At 49.6% G+C, this 21,012-nt stretch overlaps 1 protein-coding gene across 1 annotated transcript in view; it reads right to left on the reverse strand.

Annotated features, from left to right (window-relative positions):
* LOC119966933 (atypical kinase COQ8A, mitochondrial-like) overlaps positions 1–21,012 on the reverse strand; it is a 131,328-nt gene that overhangs the window by 98,205 nt on the left and 12,111 nt on the right. The window contains exon 2 of the mRNA XM_038798891.1: positions 528–729. Coding sequence (XP_038654819.1) covers positions 528–704 — 177 coding nt within the window. The 5' untranslated portion in view covers positions 705–729. The remainder of the gene's footprint in view (positions 1–527; positions 730–21,012) is intronic.

A 21,012-nucleotide genomic window follows, 5' to 3' on the forward strand; every position in this document is an offset into this window, starting at 1 on the left:
ATGCTGAGAGTATATTTCCCCTCATGGGGGAATCTAGAACTAGAGGGTCCAGGTTATAAATAAGGGATCTCCAATTCAAGATGGAGATGAAGATGAATTTATTCCCTCAGGGGGTCGTTAGCTTTTGGAATTATCTGCCCCAGCAAACAGTGGTGGCTGAGGTAATTGAATCTATTCGAGGCCGAGTTCATTCATGTTTGAACAATAAGAGAGTTACGGGTTATGTAGGCCAGGCAGGAGAGTGGAATGGAGGCCACGTTCAGAGCAGCCATGACGTTATTAAATGGCGGAGCAGGCAAATGGCCTATTCGTTCTTCACGGCCACTGGCTCACAATCCTGGAACTCCCTCCCTAAGAGCAAGGTGGATGTACCCCACACCACACGGGCTGCAGCAGTTCAAGGCGGCAGCTCAACACCACCTTCTCAAGGGCAATTAGGGTTGGACAATGAACGATGGCCCTCCCAGTGATGCTCAAGTCACCGGAGTGAATTAATTTTTTTTAAAAAAAGAAACAGGGTTCCGTACCTGCAAACTTCCTACTGCCGTACTGAACGCATCTTCGGCAGACACCTGCCAGTCCCTGGCCACGGCCAGTGCTTCCCCACCCGATGCCGAAACACGCATCCGCGTGGTCTGCGTTTCAACGATCGCCTGGCTCAGCTTGGCTAGGCCCCTCATCAACATGATGACATCACTTGCCATGACGGGTCTCCAATTTATTCTTCCACTGCAGAATCACAAAGACCCAAATCAACAAGCGAACCAAAAGAGAAACCAGAACAGAAAACAACAGCAACCAAGGGCAAAGCTGCATTTCAACAGCAAACCATCTCACTGTTCTCAGAGATCATAAAGCCCTTCCACACTCTGGAAATAAAGGCAATGATATTTACTGGTCTGTAGGTAAATGCAACATACCTTTGGTGTATGAAAACAACCACAGCTTGGTATTTGTACAACACCTTTAACGTAATCAAACATCTAAGGCACTTCACAGGATGCCTGGAAAGTAACTGAGCCACGATGCAGTATTAGAATCATAGAATCACTACAGTGCAGAAGGCCCATTCGGCCCATCAAGTCTACACCAACACTCTGAAAGAGCACCCTACCTCGGCCCACTCCCCCACCCTATCCCTGAAAACCCTTTCCACATCTAACCTTTGGACACTAAGGGGCAATTTAGCATGGCCAATCCGCCTAACCTGTACACCTTTGGACTGTGGGAGGAAACCCAGCCAGACACCGGGAGAATGTGCGAACGTCACACAGACAGTCACCCAAGGCCGGAATTGAACCAGGGTTCCTGGCGCTGTGAAGCAGCAGTGCTAATCACTGTGCTACCGTGCCGCCCATTAGAGCAGGTAGCCAAAGCTTTAAGGAGTGCCTTAAATACAGGGAGGAGGTGGCGTAGTGATATTGTCAATAAGACAGTAATCCAGAGTAATGCTCCGGGGACACGCGTTCAAATTCAATAAAAATCTCATGCCTAATGGTGACCATGAAACTATCGTCAATTGTCAGAACTCATCTGGTTCAGTGATGCCCATTTGGGAAGGAAATCTGCCGAGCTTACCTGGTCTGGCCCACGTGCAACTCCAGACCTACATGGTGACTCTTAAATGTCCTCTGAAATGAGCAGCAAGACACCCACCCACCCACTGACACCCACATCCCATGACTGAATAAAACAATTACAGTGAGGTAGAGAGAGATGGAGAGGTGTGGGAAGTGGATCCAGGAGCTTAGAGCCACAGTGAATAAAGACATAGATGGGGAAATTAAAATGGGGGGGGGGGGGGGGGGGCGGATGCATGTCTCAGAGGATTGTGGAAGATCCTTACACAGATATGGAGGGGTGAGAATTTGAAAACCGAGTAGGTCAATGAAAACAAGGGTGATGAGCAAATAAGATTTGGTCTGGACACCATCAGAGCTTTGGATGACCTTAAGATTACAGAGTGCGTTGGAATGGTTGGAGGTGGAAATAGGCAGTTTTAGAGATAGTGTAGTTGTGTGGTCGGTCAGAAGTTTTTGCAAACAATCTGGTTCAACCTCAAGATCAGGGAGAGGGATGGAGTTGGCAGCGAGATATTTCAGCTTGTGGCTTTGATCTCCCAAATACTGTGACCAATCCTACTGCTCTGGTTCATGAACAATAAGTGGTTCTATAAGAACATAAGAAATAGAAGCATCAGAGGTGGCACGGTGGCGCTGTGCTGCCTCACGGTGCCGAGGTCCCGGGTTCGATCCCAGCTCTGGGTCACTGTCCGTGTGGAGTTTGCACATTCTCCCCGTGTCTGCTTTGGTATCACCCCACAACCCAGAGATATGCAGGGTAGGTGGATCGGCCACGTTAAATTGCCCCTTAATTGGGAATATTTATTTGAAGAAATAGAAGCAGCAGTAGGTCATTCAGCCCTCCAAGCTTGCACCGCTGTTTAATACAATCAGAGCTGATCGATTCCACTTTCCCATCCAATCACCATGTTGCTTGCATCAGTGAGTTCAAAACTGTAAAAATCACACCTTTTTTTTTTAAAAAACAAAATTTTTAATTAAGTATTTTTGGCATAACAAACAACCACAGTACAAAAAACAAAGAACAGTAATCAAAAAGAGCAACCACCGACATCCGTCCCTCCAAGGCCCGCCTATTTAGCCCCCTACTCTATACTACCCTAGCCCCCTCCCCCCTGCTGACTATTAATTCCCCGCAAAGAAGTCAATGAATGGTTGCCACCTCCGGGCGAACCCTGACACCGACCCTATCAAGGTGAACTTGATCTTTTCCAGGCTGAGAAAACTCGCCATGTCGGTTAACCAGGCCTCTGACTTCGGAGGCCTAGACTCCCCCCAAGCCAGTAGGGGCTGTTTAGCACAGGGCTAAATTGCTGGCTTTGAAAGCAGACCAAGCAGGCCAGCAGCACGGTTCAATTCCCGTAACAGCCTCCCCGAACAGGCGCCGGAATGTGGCGACTAGGGGCTTTTCACAGTAACTTCATTGAAGCCTACTCGTGACAATAAGCGATTTTCATTTCATTTTTTTCATTTTTCATCCGTCGCCGAGCTACCAAGGAGGAAAAGGCCAGAACATCGATCTTTCTCGCCTCCTGAACACCCGGGTCCTCCAACACCCCGGACTTATTTCCACCTTGTCTTCAATACCCTGGACATGACATCCGCGAACCCCTGCCAATATCCCCTGAGTTTTGGGCATGCCCAGAACATATGGACATGGTTCGCTGGTCCGCCCGCACACCTGACATGTCTTCCACCCCAAAAAAAATCTTTCAATCACACCTTGAATGTATTCAAACAACTGACCATCCATCCCTATGTTAATGCAGAGCTAACCCACTTCTCAGAGGGAATCAATGCACTGTGCTCCACCTGTCCACACTAGCCAGCGATAGATCTCGAATTCCACCTAGCCAATCCTCAACCTGCATCCTCACCCCTTCAGCATCACCCTGCCTCCAGCCCCACCAAAGCTCGACACTCCTCAGATACGCCGTGACCCCTATTCCCACTCCAACAGCCTCCCCTCAACCCCACAATCCTGAACACCGCCCCCACCACACTGCTGCCTCCCTCCCCCACCCCCCTCACCTTCAGGAGCCTCCTTCAAACCTCCTTCTCTGGTTCACCTTGCCCGAGTTTCCACGTACTTCTCGGGGAAGAAACTGGGGCTACTTTCATTCATCCTCAGAGTATGGATGCTATCAGCAAAGTTTCAGAGTTATTCCCCCACATTTAACTACCCGGCGTCCTAGAACAATAAACGTGTTCAATCCTGCGCAGAGGACAGAGCTCTCACAGCACAGCAATAGTTACCACATCCCGGTCTATGGATCTTCCCCCCCCCCCCCCCCCCCCCCAAAACCCCAATCCCGCCACTTGCAACTACTCGCTCCCTTACAATCCTGCACCCGGGCTTCTCCACCCCACCAGCCTCTTAACTGGTTTGCACGCAGACAGCAATTTCCCGAAGTCTGCAGAAAAATTCCAGAACAGAGTGTTGTACAGAGCTGTGGTCCGGTGAGCAACACTGCGGCCTCAGAGTTAGACGGTTCAAGTCCCACTGTATTTGAGAGGCCTGCCTGACCTTCCCGCACCAAATTATCTCAATCAGGTAGCCCAGGCTGACATTCCCAGTACTGAGGGAACGCTGCATCATCAGTGGCAAGGTGAGATGTCAAACCAGGATGGATGTCTGCCCTCTCGGGGGGGGCCCAAGATCCCACTGCAATATCAGGAAGAGGATTCTCCCCACTTTCCTGGCCATAGACCTGACCCTTAACCGGCATCACCAAAGCAAAATACTGCACACGCTGGAGATCTGAAATAGAAACAGAAAATACTGTAAATACTCAGCTGGCCTGGCAGCCTCGGTGGAGAGAGAGAGAAACAGAGTGAACGTTTCGAGTCCAATTTGACTTCTTACTGGACTCGAAGCGTTAACTCAGTTTCCCTCTCCACTGCTAGGCCTGCTGAGTATTTCTTACAGGGCTGAAACGGTGTGTAACCTGGCTGCTGCACAGGTGAGGATGCTGCTGGAAGGAGTGGTCAGCTGTAAAGCATTTTGGGGCTTGCTGAGGTTGTGAAAGATGCTATAGAAAGGTACATCCATTCCTCCCTCAACGAGGAGGCTCGGGAACTGGAAGTAAACCATGCGTCCGGCCCTTACAGAAAAAGGAACTGGACTGCAGGCCTCTGGAATCTGACTTCCTTCAAAAGGAGGTTGTTAGTGTTGAGCGACACGGTTTGAGTAAACTAGCAGCTGCTGTTAATGAAGCAATACCATGACGTGTTAAAGGGGAACCGTAGATAATCAAGTTCAAATAACACAGCACAGGAACAGGCCCCCTCAGCCCTCCGAGCCTGTACCAGTCTTAAAACCAACCTTGGCCAAGAAACCCCCAGCACTTCCTTGAGCCGTATCCCTCTATATCCATCCTATCCATGTATTTGTCAAGATGCTTTTTGAACAGCGTTAATGTATCTGCTTCCACAACCTCCCCTGGCAACATGTTCCAGACACTCACCACCCTCTGTGTAAAAACCTGCCTCGCACATCTCTCCTCTAAACTTTGCCCCACAGACCTTAAACACCCCCCGCCCCCCCCGTGACTGATCCCTCCACTCTGGGAAAGAGTGCTTGACTATCCACTCTATCCATACCCCTCATAATCTTGTAGACCTCTATCAGGCCACCCCTCAAACTCCATCCTAATGGAAACAGTCCGAGTCTATTCAGCCTCTCCCCATAGCTAACACCCTCCAGACCAGGCAACATCCTGGGTAAACCTCCTCTGCACCCTCTCCAAAGCCTCCACAGCCTTCTGGTAGTGTCCCTCAATGACATTAGAGTTTGACACTGTACCCCAATTCTGGGACAGACACACCAACTCTCGGCAGACGTTCCATAGCAGGAGGAACAAGAAAGATCAGCATCTACATTGTTTAGTCAGTTATGGATGTGGGTGCCGCTGGCAAGGTCAGACTTTATTATCCAGCCCTAATCACCCTTGGCATGGTGGTGTGAAACTGTATTTTTAAACACAACGGAGAGTCTTGCTGAGCCCTTCCAGAGGCCATTCAGGAGTCAGTCACATTGCTGTGGACTGTCATTAACAGGCCAGCCTGGCTAAAGGACGGCCAGCTCGTTCCCTCAATGACGTTAGTAAATCAGCTGGGTTTTTAATGACAACAGCAATTGCATATTCGGCATTATTAAACTATCCCAGATTCCTTTAATTAGCTGAGTTTAAATTTACCTGGTTGCAGAGTGGGCTTTAAACTCAAGTCTCCAGATCAACTAGTCCAAACCTTTTGGGCTACCTGGTCAATGGCATCACCACAATGTTGTCTCTTACACAACTCCTCACATCTCTTGTGCTCCTGAACTTGCCGCACCCCTGGCCAAGCTGTTCCAGTGCAGCTACAACACTGGCACCTACCCGGCAATGTGGAAAATTGTCCGGGTGTGTCCTGTTCACAAGAATCAGGACAAACCCAGCCCAGCCAATTACCGCCCTATCAGTCTACTCTCCATCATCAGCAAAGTGATGGAAGGAGTCATCAACAGTGTTATCAAGCGGCACTTACTCAGCAATAACCTGCTAACGGACACTCAGTTTGGGTTCCGCCAGGGTCACTCAGCTCCTGACCTCATTGCAGCCTTGGTTCAAACATGGACGAAAGAGCTGAATGCCAGAGGTGAGGCAAGAGTGACTGCCCTTGACATCAAGGCAGCATTTGACTGAGTATGGCATCAAGGAGCCCGAGCTAAACTGGAGTCAATGGGAATCAGAGGGAAAACTCTCCGCTGGTTGGAGTCATATTTACCACAAAGGAAGATGGTTGTGGTGGTTGGAGGTCAATCATCTCAGCTCCAGGACATCCCTGCAGCACATCCTCAGGGTAGTGTCCTCGGCCCAACCATCTTCAGCTGCTTCATCAATGATCTCCCTTCCATCATAGGGTCAGAAGTGGGAATGCGGGTGACTGCACAATGTTCAGCACCATTTGTGACTCGTCAGATAATGAAGCAGTTCATGTCCAAATGCAGCAAGACCTGGACAATATCCAGACTTGGGCTGACAAGTGGCAAGTTACATTCTCGCCACACAAGTGCCAGGCAATGACCATGCCTGACAAGAGAAGATCTAACCATCGGCCCTTGACATTCAATGGCATTACCATCACTGAATTCCCCCTGGGGGTTACCACTGATCAGAAACTGAACTAGCCATATTAATATTATAGCTACCAGGGCAGGTCAAAGGTTAGGAACCCTAGGACAAGTAACTCACCTCCTGACCCTCCCTCTCCCCCCACCCCTCCCCCAAGCCTGTCCACCATTTACAAGGCACAAGTCAGGAGTGTAATGGAATAGTCTCCACTTGCCTGGATGAGTGCAGCTCCAACGATACTCAAGAAGCTTGGCACCATCCAGGACTAAGCAGCCCACTTGATTGCACCCCCCCCCCCCCCCCCTCCACAAACATTCACTCCCTCCACCACCGACGAACAGTGGCAGCCGTGTGCACCATCTACAAGGTGTACTGCAGGAACTCATCAGAGCTCCTTACGCAGCACCTTCCAAACCCTCGACCACTACCATCTATAAGGACAAGAGCAGCAGATACCTGGGAACCCTACCACCTGGAGGCTCCCCTTCAAGTCACTCACCACCCTGACTTGGAAATATATCACCGTTCCTTCACTGTCGCTGGGGCAACATCCTGGAACTCCCTCCCTAACAGCACTGTGGGTGTACCTACGCCTCAAGGACTTCAACGGTTCAAGAAAGCAACTCACCACCTCCTTCTGTAGGGCAACTAGGGATGGGCAATAAATGCTGGCCTAGCTAGCGACGCCCACATCCCGCATATGAATAAAACAAAAATCTCAGAACATCCCAACGTGCCTCAGTCAATTAATTCTTTCTGAAGTGTTGGAATGGAGGGAGAAAAAAAAGAATGAAACGGACAGAGTGAAGGAAAAAAAGCAAAAGGGAGAGAATGAATGAAAAAAAAAGAATGCACACTTCCCTTTACTAAACATGGAAAATGGATGACAAAGTAACGGTACGGCCGATCAAAAAGATGGGTTTTGAACAAGAAGAGAGGATGTTCTTGTTTAAACAATAACTAGCAGAGTTATTAAGTGGTATAGAGAGGGCATTCCAGAACTACAGTCACTGAAGGGATGTCCATGAACAGCAGGGCAAATAGAGGAGGAGTAAAATAAGCCAGTCACTAAAGGGGTGGTAGGGCGAGAGAAGGTTATCAAGAAGGAGAATACAGGCTGTGAAGGCACTTATGGGCAGGGGTGAGAATTGTAAAAGACAAGCTTCGGGAGCCAATATGATGGATTCCCCAGTTTGCAGCAAAAGACCGGTTTATAGTCGAGGCTGATGGTGTCTCACAGGTGAAGTCTCGATTTGTATAAATATATTAAAAATACTGCATATGGAGTTGCGGTTGGGGGGGGGGGGGATGGATGGAGACATTGGCTTTGCACTGCACTCAATTACCCTGAAGGCACTAGACACTGTTTTTGTCAAATATCGAGATCACTGATGACAGGGACTTCTCCATGTGGGTCTTTCCAAGGTAGTTTCCTTCCCCCAGTGTATTGGGATCCAGTCTGTAAGCTCGGAGTTTGGTTTTCAGGTTGTCATTATATAGAAGTTTGGGAGATCCTGCAGTGCAGGTCCCGGTGGTCAGAGGGCTGTACAATGCTGCCTATAGGATGCAGGAATTCTCCATGTGAACCACATGACCTACCCAGCGAAGCTAAACTCCAATGAGCATGCTCCCGATGCCAGGAATACAACACTTTACAAAACCCTCAGTGTTGGGGATTTTGTCCTGGCTCCTGGTGGTACAAATAGATGTCAGACAGTGAAGATGGGGTGTTTCTACTTGTTTTATATAGTACTGGATTGTCCAAGTCTCTCACCCGTAAAGACATGGGGCAGGATTCCCCGACCCCGACCCCCCCCCCGGACACCGACCCCCCCCCCCCCCCCCCGGACCCCCCCACAACCCCCCGATGGGTCGGGGAGAATCCAGCCCATGATGTTAGAACCACTGCCTGATCGACATTGATCTTTATTCAGAGACAAATTCCACTTTCTTTCCAAAATCTGTGAGTGAGTCTGCCAAACACTGAGCTTGCTTTACCCAGGCGGTGGTTGCTTCTGTCATCCAGGGTAGTGTTATTGGAGAAGGATATTCCCAAATAGTGAAACGCCTACACTGAACGATTGGGGTGTGTTGTTGATGGTGAATGTGGACACTTGGGAGCACGTGGCCCGGGGTGGGTTGATACTGGATCTCGGTCTTCTTCAGATTTATTGCCAGGTCAAAGAATTCGGAGGCTAGGGCAACGCGATCACCAAACAGCCGAGTGTCCTGTGGAGTATGTGCTGTGAGAGCTCCGTCATCTGAAAACAAGAGGTCACTCTGTAGCTGTTCAGTAGCCTCTGTACAAGCTTGGAGCCTTGGCCAGTTGAAGAGGTTGTTGTCTGTCCTGAACAGAATGTGTCAACATCTTTGCGTGTGTACAGGATGATGGCTGAGATGTATATGCAGATAGAGTTGGAGCCAATACACAGATTTGCTTGGTGCCATTAGTGACAGGAAAGGCATCCAAGAACATACCACTCGACCAGATGATGCGGACATGGGAATAGCAGCTTTTCCCTGGGCTCTGGTGATACTCGTTATTTAATCCTGCTCTGGGAATTAACACTCCGCAGAATGTCCCTAGAATATTTTTGGATGAGTGTCGGAGAAAAAATACCGCAGAATTCCAAGAAATCTGGAAATAAAAGGGAGCTGTCGGATAAAATGGGGGTGGAGCTTCCTTCCTTTTGTGACACGGCGGCACAGTGGTTAGCACTGCTGCCTCACAGCACCAGGGTCCGATTGGTGACTTGGGTGACTGTGTGTGTGCAATTTGCACATTCTCCCTGGATCTGCGTGGGTTTCCTCCGGGTGCTCCGGTTTCCTCCCACAGTCCAAAAATGTACAGGTTTGGCGGATAGGCCATGATAAATTGCCCCTTAGTGTCCAAAGATGTGCGGTTTAGGTGGGATTGGTCCTAGGTAGCGTGCTCTTTCAGAGGGTCGATGCAGACTCGATGGGCTGAATGGCCTCCTTCTGCACTGTAGGAGTTCTATGATTCTCAATATGACGACCTGATCCTCGAGCGGACTCCTGCCCCAGTGCTTTCTAAGGCGCTGCAAATGATGACTGCGAACATCATCAACAATATCAGAGTACTTGATGACAAACTCGGCTTGTTGACACAGAATTTGAGGGCTCGCGAGACCAAACTGCAGAATACTAATAAAATGCTAAATGAAACGGAGGAGAGAATCCTGAACATCAAAAACATTGCTTCCTTGGCTGAAGTTCGCATTCAATCCTGGGAAAACCAGCTGTATGATATGTCAGAAATCCTAAAAAACTTGGGGAACCGAGGTCAGAGGAAGAATGTCCGGGTCGTCGGTCTGTCCGAAGGAGTGGAGGCTGAGACTCCTGTTGAGATTTTCGTGAGCTGGCTACCACGTTTCCTCAAACTGGATGTTTCAAATTAGAACGGGCACATTGTATCTGGTCTGAGGCTCAGGGACAATAAACGTCCCAGGCCTGTAATCATTTGCTTTCATAACTTAAAGATCGCCAGAAGATTCCGAAAGCGGTGAGGATTGGCGGGACCTGGCTCCACGAGAGGGTGAGGATCTCCTTTCTCCAGGACTTCTTGGCGACGGCACAGCAGAAGGTGTAGAGGCTTCGATGAAGTTAGAAAACATCCCAATGCAGCTGGAGTGAATTATACCCTGCTTTATCCTATGAACCTGAGGGTGATATCCAACCACTCCATTAAGACTTTCAATAAGCTCGTGCCTTGGCTTTCATAAAGTTTGTACAGGGTGTGGACTTGGGCTGAATCTCCATCTCGATGAAAATTGGACTTTTTCCCTCGATATTGTTCTGTCTGATTTGATATTTTCATGTATGCTGTTTATTAGGAGGTGGAAACTGAATGTCTTATCCTTAAGAATCTAAAGAGCTGGCTTTTAAAGCAGACCAAGGCAGGCTAGCAGCACGGTTCAATTCCACGAACAGGCACCGGAATGTGGCGACTAGGGGCTTTTCACAGTAACTTCATTTGAAGCCTACTCGTGACAATAAACGATTTTCATTTCATTTAATCTCAGAGACCTTTAATTGTGGTAACTATGCCACATGCTAATTATTCATCGTTTCCTCTTCTTATCTGCATCTTTTATTTTTAATTTAGAGTACCCAATAATTTTTCCCAATGAAGGGGCAATTTAGCGTGGCCAATCCACCTACTCTGCACATCTTTGGGTTGCGGGGGTGAAACCCACACAGACACGGGGAGAATGTGCAAACTCCACACGGACAGTGACCCAGAGCCGGGATCGAACCTGGGACCTCAGCGCCGTGAGGCTGCAGTGCTAACCACTGTGCAACCGTGCTGCCTCTCTCTGGTTTAACTCGAGATGCGGGAGGTATGTTTTGGTGCACAGCTGAATGTAAAGCGAAAATCCTATCCTATTTTCCTTCTGGTGGGCTGTGCAATGGTGGTAGTTAATATTAAGCTATGTTCCTGGAAATTGTGGGCAATTTATCATGTGGGCATCACGGTAGCAGAGTGGTTAGTACTGTGACTTCACAGCCCTAGGGTCCCAGGTTAGATTCCCTGCTGGGTCACTGGCCGTATGGAGTCTGCACTTTCTCCTCGTGTCTACGTGGGTTTCCTCCGGGTGCTCATGTTTCCTCCCACAAGTAACTTCATTGAAGCCGACTCGTGACAATAAGCGATTTTCATTTTCATTTCATTTTCAAGTCCCGAAAGACGTGCTGTTAAAGGAATTGGACATTCTGAATTCGCCCTCTGTGTACCCGAAGACGCCGGAATGTGGCGACTAGGGGCTTGTCACAGTAACTTCATTGCAATGTAAGCCTACTTGTGACACTAAAGATTATGATTATTATCCTATAAAAAGGAAAAAGATCTGGTCTTTACTTAATAAGAAAGTGGACATAGATGGATGAGAAGGAGTACAAAGTTAAAGCAGGAATGAGTGAGATTCATTTGGATCAGAAGGAGGTAGATATGTGATTATTAAAGGGCCTGTATACAGAGAATCTGTCTTGATCACGAATGTGTATGGCCCTCTAAATCATACCCGGAGTTTGTTAAAGCCTTCGTGGACTTTGCAGAGCTGGCCTTGACCAATTCTTTTGTGGGCGGGGACTCTGTAATTTGAATCCCTTGGTGGATAAGCTCCGAGTAACCCAAAATCCACCCACCCTACAGCAAGGGCGTGGGGATCAGTATGTGAGTAAGTGGGATATCTAGACAAGTGGAGGACTTTGGAGATAAAGAATTTACATTTTTTTCAGCTCCTCATCAATGTCATGCTAGAGTTGACTATGTCCTTATGCCTGGAGCAATCCTATATTTGGTATCCTCCTATTCTATAGGTGATGGTGATCTCTGACTATGCTCCTGTTTTCCCAGGGTTTTTACCAGAGGGCTGGCCGCCCCCCGATCCAGGTGATGCCGCTTCAAAGCTTCTCTGCTCAATGATAAAGCCTTTACTACGTATTTAAGAAAAAGAGTTTGAGCATTTTTACTCAGTCAATTCCCATTCTGATGTGACCCCCTCTGTTTTTGAGAGAGACCAGCAAGGTTTATGCTAGGGGGTTGGTTATTTCTTATCCAGGGTGCAGAATACTGGAAAGCCAGCACTGGCTGGTGGCTGGATTGGCCAAACTGGAGGAAGAATACAGGACGGACCCTAACTGTGGGAGGAGGTTAACCCAGCTCAGGTGCTCTCGACACCCTGTTGTCCCAGCAGGCCAAGTGGAGTCTAAAGTTTACAAAGCACTGATGGTACAAGTCCAGGAACACGCCGTGTAAATATTTGGCTTTGCTGATGAGGGCTGATTCTGGGGATATATTGGCAGGTTTGCTGCACTTCTTCTTTTCCCTCGAGCTTCCTACAGCTTTGGAGGATCAACGATTGGTCTTTAATGCTCCAATCTCCCATGGATATGGCCATTCGGGAGCGCTAACAGGCAAGGCCTCTGGGCCAGACGGCTTTGGGTGAGAGTTTCACAGGGAATTAAAAAAAATTTTTTTTTTGATTTATGAGTACCCAATTCATTTTTTCCAATTAAAGAGCTTTTGAGCGTGGCCAACCCACCTACCTTGCACATCTTTCAGGGTTGTGGGGTTTAGACCCACGCAGACACAGAGAATGTGCGAACGGACAGTGACCCGGGGCCGGGATCAAACCCGGGTCCTCGGCGCCATGAAGCAGCAGTGATAACCACTGCGCCGTATTGCTCCTAGTTTCACAAGGAAAGATCAGTGAATAAATCAGGATTGGTGGCATAGTGGTTAGCACTGCTGCCTCACGGCACCAGGGACCCGGGCTCAGTTCCGGCCTCGGGCAACTGTGCAAAGTTTGCACGTTCTCACCATGTCTGCATGGATTTCCTCCAGGTGCTCCAGTTTCCTTCCACAATCCAAAGAGTTAGGTGCACTGGCCATATTAAATTGCCCCTTATTGTCCAGAGATGCACAGGTTAGGTGGGGTTACGGGTAGAGCGGAGGAATGGGCCTTGGTATTCAACATCTAAGGAGATACATTAGCTTTTGTATTTGGAATTGTGTTTTTAGACCAATGTATGGGCGGCACGGTAGCACAGTGGTTAGCACTGTTGCTTCACAGCGTCAGGGACCCAGGATTGATTCCCGGCTTGGGCCACTGTCTGTGCGGAGTCTGCACATTCACCTTGTCTGCGTGGGTTTCCTCCGGGTGCTCCGGTTTCCTCCCACAAGTCCCGATAGACGTGCTGTTAGGTGAATTGGACATTCTGAATTCTCCCTCTGTGTACCCGAGCAGGCACCAGAACGTGGCGACTAGGGGCTTTTCACAGTAACTTCATTGCAATGTTAATGTAAGCCTACTTGTGACACTAAGATTATTATTATTATTTCGGCAATCAAGGAAGCACCAGCCCCCAAAAACATCAGAACTAAAATCTTTCAGGCACGGCGAATTATTGTGGCCGATTCATCCCCACCCTTTCCATATTGCTGGGCCTTTGCATCTGCTTCTCCAAAAATACAGGAGGTGGTACTGGGAAGCCTCAAAAAAAACCTTTCAACGTGTCAAATTGGCACTGCAGTCATCAACCCTCTCGGTTCATTCGATCCCTCGAAAGAAAGAGTTCTGGCCTGTCATGCTTCACGATTCAGGGTAGGAGCAGCATTGTCCCACAACATGGAAGACGGTGTGGAATGACCGATTGTTTATGCTTCTAGATCACTGACAGATGCTAAGCGAGCCTCACCTCAAATTGAAAAGGAAGGTTTGGCCATTACTTACGGGGTGAAAAAGTTTCATCAATACGTCTATGGACGTCACTTTGTGATAGTTACCAACCATAAGCCACTCCTGGTCTTATTCAGAGACGACAAGGCCATTCCCCACATTGCGTCAGCTAGGGTCCAATTTGCTACTCCAACACAAGCCTGGCACCCATATTGCCAATGCAGATGCACTGACTCACCTTCTGTCAGGTTGCATTATATTGTCGCGTGCACCGAGGTACAGGGAAAAGTATTGTCTGCGTACAATCCAGACAGACATCGGGTGATTGCCACAGAGGAGCCCACCGCCACCAGTGCCACAAGACATCATTCTCGCCCTCAACTTCTTGGACACGCCACCCTTTTGGCACAAGTGAAAGTATGGACCTAAAGAGACTCCTTATTTTCAAAGGTCCCTCATGGTTTCTGTGGGTTTCCTCCGGGTGCTCCGGTTTCCTCCCACAGTCCAAAGATGTGCAGGTTGGGTGGATTGGCAATGCTAAATTGCCTCTTAGTGTCCAGAGATGCACAGGGTAGGTGGGGTTACGGGCTAGAGCGGTGGAATGGGCCTTGGTTCTTTCAGAGGGTCGGTGCAGACTCGATGGGCCAAATGGTCACCTTCTGTACTGTAGGTATTCTATGAATTGGGATGTACTGTCATTCACTTGAGGCAGGTCCGCTACCACCGACGTTCCCGGAAGCGAATATTTCCCTTATTTTGAAGGCAGGCAAAATCCCAGAGGAGTGTGCTTTCTCGAAGCCAAGCTTACTTCTGAATCTAGATTTGAATTTGTTGTCTAAAGTGTTGGCACGAGGTTTAAAGGGAATTTACCCGCTGATCATTCGCGGGGAACCAGAGTGGGCGTATCTGCTGGAGGTGCTGGGGCGGGTCGGGTTCGGACAGGGGTCTGTGGACTGGGTCCGGCTGCTGTATATGGCGCCAGTCGTGAGCGTGAACGAACAGAGTGAGTTTGGGGTACTTCGGGTTGCATTGTGGGTGAGGTGGGGATGTCCCCTCTCCCCGTTGCTCTTTGTCCTGGTGATAGGACACTTAGGGCGTCAAGGGACTGAAGAGGGATTTTGGGGGGGGGGGGGCGTTGAGCACAGGGTCTCATTGTATGCGGATGATCCGTTGCTGCATATTTCAGACCCGTTGGGCAGTATCGGAGGCATCCTGGGAGAGTTTGGCAGGTTCTAGGGATGCAATTTGAATATGGGGAAGAGCGAGGTGTTCCCGATTGAGACTAGTGGGCAGGAAAGAAGGTTAGCGGAGTTGCCATTTAGGGTGGTGGGGGCAAGTTTTAGATACTTGGGTATCCAGGTGGTGCGGGGTTAGGCACAGTTGTACAAGCTGGACCAGGCTCAGCTGGTGGAGGGGGATAAAGGGGGACTTTGAGAGGTGGAATGGTCTGCTGCTGCTGCTGGCAGGGTGGGTGCAGACAGTGAAAATGATGGTGCTGCCGTGGTTTCTGTTTGTGTTTCAGAACCTCCCAATCTGGTTTAGCACAGGGCTAAATCGCTGGCTTTGAAAGCAGACCAAGGCAGGCCAGCAGCACGGTTCAATTCCCGTACCAGGAGGGGAAGGTTTCTGAAGGAATTGATGGAATGGGAGTGAGTCCAGGTGGAGGACATTAAGCACAAGTGGGAGGAGGAGCTGGGAGAGGAGGGGACGGGAAGTGGGGGCTGAGACGTGAGCTGAGGCCTTGCAGAGGGTGACCGCGTCCTCGACATGTATGAGGCTAAGCTTAAACCAATTTAAATTTGCACATCATAGTAATCTTTATTAGTGTCACAAGTAGGTTTACATTAACACTGCAATGCAGTTACTGTGAAAATTCCCGAGTCGCCACGTTCTGGTGCCTGTTCGGGTCACAGAGGGAGAATTCAGAATGTCCAATCCACCTAACAGTGCCTGTATGACGGTAGCAAGTGTGAGTAGGTTCTATGAGGGGGGGTAGAGGGTTAGGTGTGGCTGGTGCAGCCCGTGAATCACGTCCACGAGGGAGTTCTGCCAGGCGTTCACGGACGTAACGTCCGAGGTGCTGGGGGCGAAGGTGGTTCCGAGTCCAGAGGTGGCAATATTTGGGGTGTCAGAAGACCCGGGAGTTCAGGGGGTGAGAGAGGCCGACGTCTTGGCGTTTGCCTGCCTGATAGCCCAGAGATGGATCTTGCTCGGGTGGAGGGACTCGAAGCCGCCGCAAGTGGGGTAGTGGGTTAGCGATCTGGCAGAATCCCTGAGGCTAGAGAAGATCAAGTTCATCTGAGGTGGGAGCCGTTTATTGATGTCTTTAACAAAGTTTGAGAGGTCGGTGGAAGGAGAAGGGGGTTAAATGGGGAAGGCAGGATGGGAGGAGGGGGTGGCATCAGGGAAGCAGAGTGGGTGTTGGTTGTTTATTGAGTTGTTTGGTTGTCCTTCTACTTTTGTTTGTATATATGAAAATGCCTTGAATAAAAATATATTTTTTTAAAAGGTAATCTCTGTCTTGTTATGTTCTTGATGTAGCATAAGCTGCTTCCTTGATGTTCACTCTGACAAAGGAAGGTTCAGACGTGGAGATAACTTCAACACATTTATTGAACTACTTACAATTCTCCTACTCGGATTCGCCTCTACTGTTAATCCTTCTATAGCTACTCAGACTGACGAACCAGTCTGCTACAATCCACATGGTGGGTGTGATGTTCAATCAACCCTGTGTCGGTACTCACTAAGTGTCTCCACTGGAAAGAGGAAGATCATGTGTGCTGTGTCCTTTATATATGGGTTGGTGTAATGCCCCCGTGGTAGTGTCACCTGTGTATGTGTCGTGAATGCCCATTGGTTGTGTCCTATCTTACTGACCTATTGGTTGAGTGTCTGTGTGTCATGTCTCTGGTGCTCCCTCCAGTGTCTAGCTCAGGGGTGGGCAAACTACGGCCCGCGGGCAAGGTCTTTATGCGGCCCACCAAGATCAAGTCATAATTTTTTTTTTTTTTATAAGGTTAATGTGGGGGGCTGTTGGGTTACTGGTATAGGGTGGATACGTTGACTTGAGTAGGGTGATCATTGCTCGGCACATCGAGGGCCGAAGGGCCTGTTCTGTGCTGTACTGTTCTATGTTCTATATGAGGCGCCCAGAATCATAACCGGGTGAAGCGCCATTTTTGAAAAGTAGAGAAAAAGAGGGCTAAAGGCAGGATGCCGCCGGGGGAAGCGCTGAGGTATATGCCGCACGCTAATTGGTTACAACCGGGACTATTAATACTATGCGGCCCTTTAAAATTGTGAATTTCTGAATGTGGCCCTTGCACGGAAAAGTTTGCCCACCCCTGGTCTAGCTAGTCTACGTGTACTTACATTAACACCTTGTGTATCTACAGTGATACATATCACCACAATAGCGAGTGTGGGGAGTTGGAAGCTGAGGCAGACATGACCGAGGGAGTGAGACCTGTGTAAGGTTGAGTAACAAGATGATTCAGTTAGCCGGTGCCATACTAACCCACTTCTGTTAGGTTGATCTTAGATTAGGATAAGTGGTCGGCACAACATCGTGGGCCGAAGGGCCTGTACTATCCTATGTTTTGAACAGTGCTGAGTGTCATGTGCTGGGAATTGGAGAGTGCAAAATGGTGCATAGCAGGCAGTGAGAATTAAAGCAAGTGTCTCGAAATAGTGGGTGGATAGGGAGTTACACAGCTCAGGAACCTCGTCATGTACTCGACAAGTGTGTTCCGGGCACAAGTTAACAAGAAACAAAATATCACAGAAACTGGAGACCTGATATTAGCTGTGGACACGTTCCATTTGATATACATCACTGGCCAGCACTTCAAAACCAGCTTGCTCACTCACAGCTCACTGCCCCTTACCGACCCCTCGCCCGCACCTTCCTCTGACACTGCACAATCTAATTACAATTTTGCTTTTGAGACCAAAGTGTAGTGACAGACTCAGTTCCTCAGTAAGGTTACATAGCGCTCCAGTACAGACTGCCCTTGTTTCAGGCATTCACCAGGTCCCTCTCCAAATCCATTCCCCAGTCTCCATTCACCAAGTCCCTCTCCAAATCCATTCCCCAGTCTCCATTCACCGAGTCCCTCTCCAAATCCATTCCCTAGTCTCCATTCACCAGGTCCCTCTCCAAATCCATTCCCCAGTCTCCATTCACCGAGTCCCTCTCCAAATCCATTCCCCAGTCTCCATTCACCGAGTCCCTCTCCAAATCCATTCCCCAGTCTCCATTCACCGAGTCCCTCTCCAAATCCATTCCCCAGTCTCCATTCACCGAGTCCCTCTCCAAATACATTCCCCAGAGTCTCCATTCACCGAGTCCCTCTCCAAATCCATTCCCCAGTCACCATTCACCAGGTCCCTCTCCAAATCCATTCCTCAGTCTCCATTCACCGAGTCCCTCTCCAAATCCATTCCCCAGTCTCCATTCACCGAGTCCCTCTCCAAATACATTCCCCAGAGTCTCCATTCATCGAGTCCCTCTCCAAATCCATTCCCCAGTCACCATTCACCAGGTCCCTCTCCAAATCCATTCCCCAGTCTCCATTCACCGAGTCCCTCTCCAAATCCATTCCCCAGTCTCCATTCACCGAGACCCTCTCCAAATCCATTCCCCAGTCTCCATTCACCGAGTCCCTCTCCAAATCCATTCCCCAGAGTCTCCATTCAACGAGTCCCTCTCCAAATCCATTCCCCAGTCCCTCTCCAAATCCACTTCCCAATCTCCATTCACCAGGTCCCTCTCCAAATCCATTCCCCAGTCTCCATTCACCGAGTCCCACTCCAAATCCATTCCCCAGTCTCCATTCACCGAGTCCCTCTCCAAATCCATTCCCCAGATTCTCCATTCACCGAGTCCCTCTCCAAATCCATTCCCCAGTCTCCATTCACCGAGTCCCTCTCACCGAGTCCCTCTCCAAATCCATTTCCCAGTCTCCATTCACTGAGTCCCTCTCCAAATCCATTCCCCAGGGTCTCCATTCACCGAGTCCCTCTCCAAATCCATTCCCCAGTCTCCATTCACTGAGTCCCTCTCCAAATCCAATCCCCAGATTCTCCATTCACCGAGTCCCTCTCCAAATCCATTCCCCAGTCTCCATTCACCGAGTCCCTCTCCAAATCCATTTCCCAGTCTCCATTCACTGAGTCCCTCTCCAAATCCATTCCCCAGTCTCCATTCACCGAGTCCCTCTCCAAATCCAATCCCCAGTCTCCATTCACTGAGTCCCTCTCCAAATCCATTCCACAGAGTCTCCATTCACCAAGTCCCTCTCCAAATCCATTCCCCAGTCTCCATTCACTGAGTCCCTCTCCAAATCCAATCCCCAGTCTCCATTCACCGAGTCCCTCTCCAAATCCATTCCCCAGTCTCCATTCACCGAGTCCCTCTCCAAATCCATTCCCCAGTCCCTCTCCAAATCCATTCCCCAGTCTCCATTCACCGAGTCCCTCTCCAAATCCATTCCCCAGTCTCCATTCACCGAGTCCCTCTCCAAATCCATTCCCCAGAGTCTCCATTCACCGAGTCCCTCTCCAAATCCATTTCCCAGTCTCCATTCACCAGGTCCCTCTCCAAATCCATTCCCCAGTCTCCATTCAGCGAGTCCCTCTCCAAATCCATTCCCCAGTCTCCATTCACCGAGTCCCTCTCCAAATCCATTCCCCAGTCTCCATTCACCGAGTCCCTCTCCAAATCCATTCCCCAGTCTCCATTCACCGAGTCCCTCTCCAAATCCATTCCCCAGAGTCTCCATTCACCGAGTCCCTCTCCAAATCCATTCCCCAGTCTCCATTCACCGAGTCCCTCTCCAAATCCATTCCCCAGTCTCCAGTCACCGAGTCCCTCTCCAAATCCATTCCCCAGTCTCCATTCACCGAGTCCCTCTCCAAATCCATTCCCCAGTCCCTCTCCAAATCCATTCCCCAGTCTCCATTCACCGAGTCCCTCTCCAAATCCATTCCCCAGTCTCCATTCACCGAGTCACTCTCCAAATCCATTCCCCAGAGTCTCCATTCACCGAGTCCCTCTCCAAATCCATTTCCCAGTCTCCATTCACCAGGTCCCTCTCCAAATCCATTCCCCAGTCTCCATTCAGCGAGTCCCTCTCCAAATCCATTCCCCAGTCTCCATTCACCGAGTCCCTCTCCAAATCCATTCCCCAGTCTCCATTCACCGAGTCCCTCTCCAAATCCATTCCCCAGTCTCCATTCACCGAGTCCCTCTCCAAATCCATTCCCCAGAGTCTCCATTCACCGAGTCCCTCTCCAAATCCATTCCCCAGTCTCCATTCACCGAGTCCCTCTCCAAATCCATTCCCCAGTCTCCAGTCACCGAGTCCCTCTCCAAATCCATTCCCCAGAGTCTCCATTCACCGAGTCCCTCTCCAAATCCATTTCCCAGTTTCCATTCACCAGGTCCCTCTCCAAATCCATTCCCCAGTCTCCATTCACCGAGTCCCTCTCCAAATCCATTCCCCAGTCTCCATTCACCGAGTCCCTCTCCAAATCCATTCCCCAGTCTCCATTCACCGAGTCCCTCTCCAAATCCATTCCCCAGAGTCTCCATTCACCGAGTCCCTCTCCAAATCCATTCCCCAGTGTCTCCATTCACCGAGTCCCTCTCCAAATCCATTCCCCAGTCTCCATTCACCGAGTCCCTCTCCAAATCCATTCCCCAGTCTCCAGTCACCGAGTCCCTCTCCAAATCCATTCCCCAGAGTCTCCATTCACCGAGTCCCTCTCCAAATCCATTTCCCAGTCTCCATTCACCAGGTCCCTCTCCAAATCCATTCCCCAGTCTCCATTCACCGAGTCCCTCTCCAAATCCATTCCCCAGTCTCCATTCACCGAGTCCCTCTCCAAATCCATTCCCCAGATTCTCCATTCACCGAGTCCCTCTCCAAATCCATTCCCCAGTCTCCATTCACCGAGTTCCTCTCCAAATCCATTCCCCAGTCTCCATTCACCGAGTCCCTCTCCAAATCCATTCCCCAGTCTCCATTCACCGAGTCCCTCTCCAAATCCATTCCCCAGTCTCCATTCACCGAGTCCCTCTCCAAATCCATTCCCCAGTCTCCA

This window comes from Scyliorhinus canicula, chromosome 6 (assembly GCF_902713615.1).
Source record: "Scyliorhinus canicula chromosome 6, sScyCan1.1, whole genome shotgun sequence".
Lineage (NCBI taxonomy): Eukaryota > Metazoa > Chordata > Chondrichthyes > Carcharhiniformes > Scyliorhinidae > Scyliorhinus > Scyliorhinus canicula.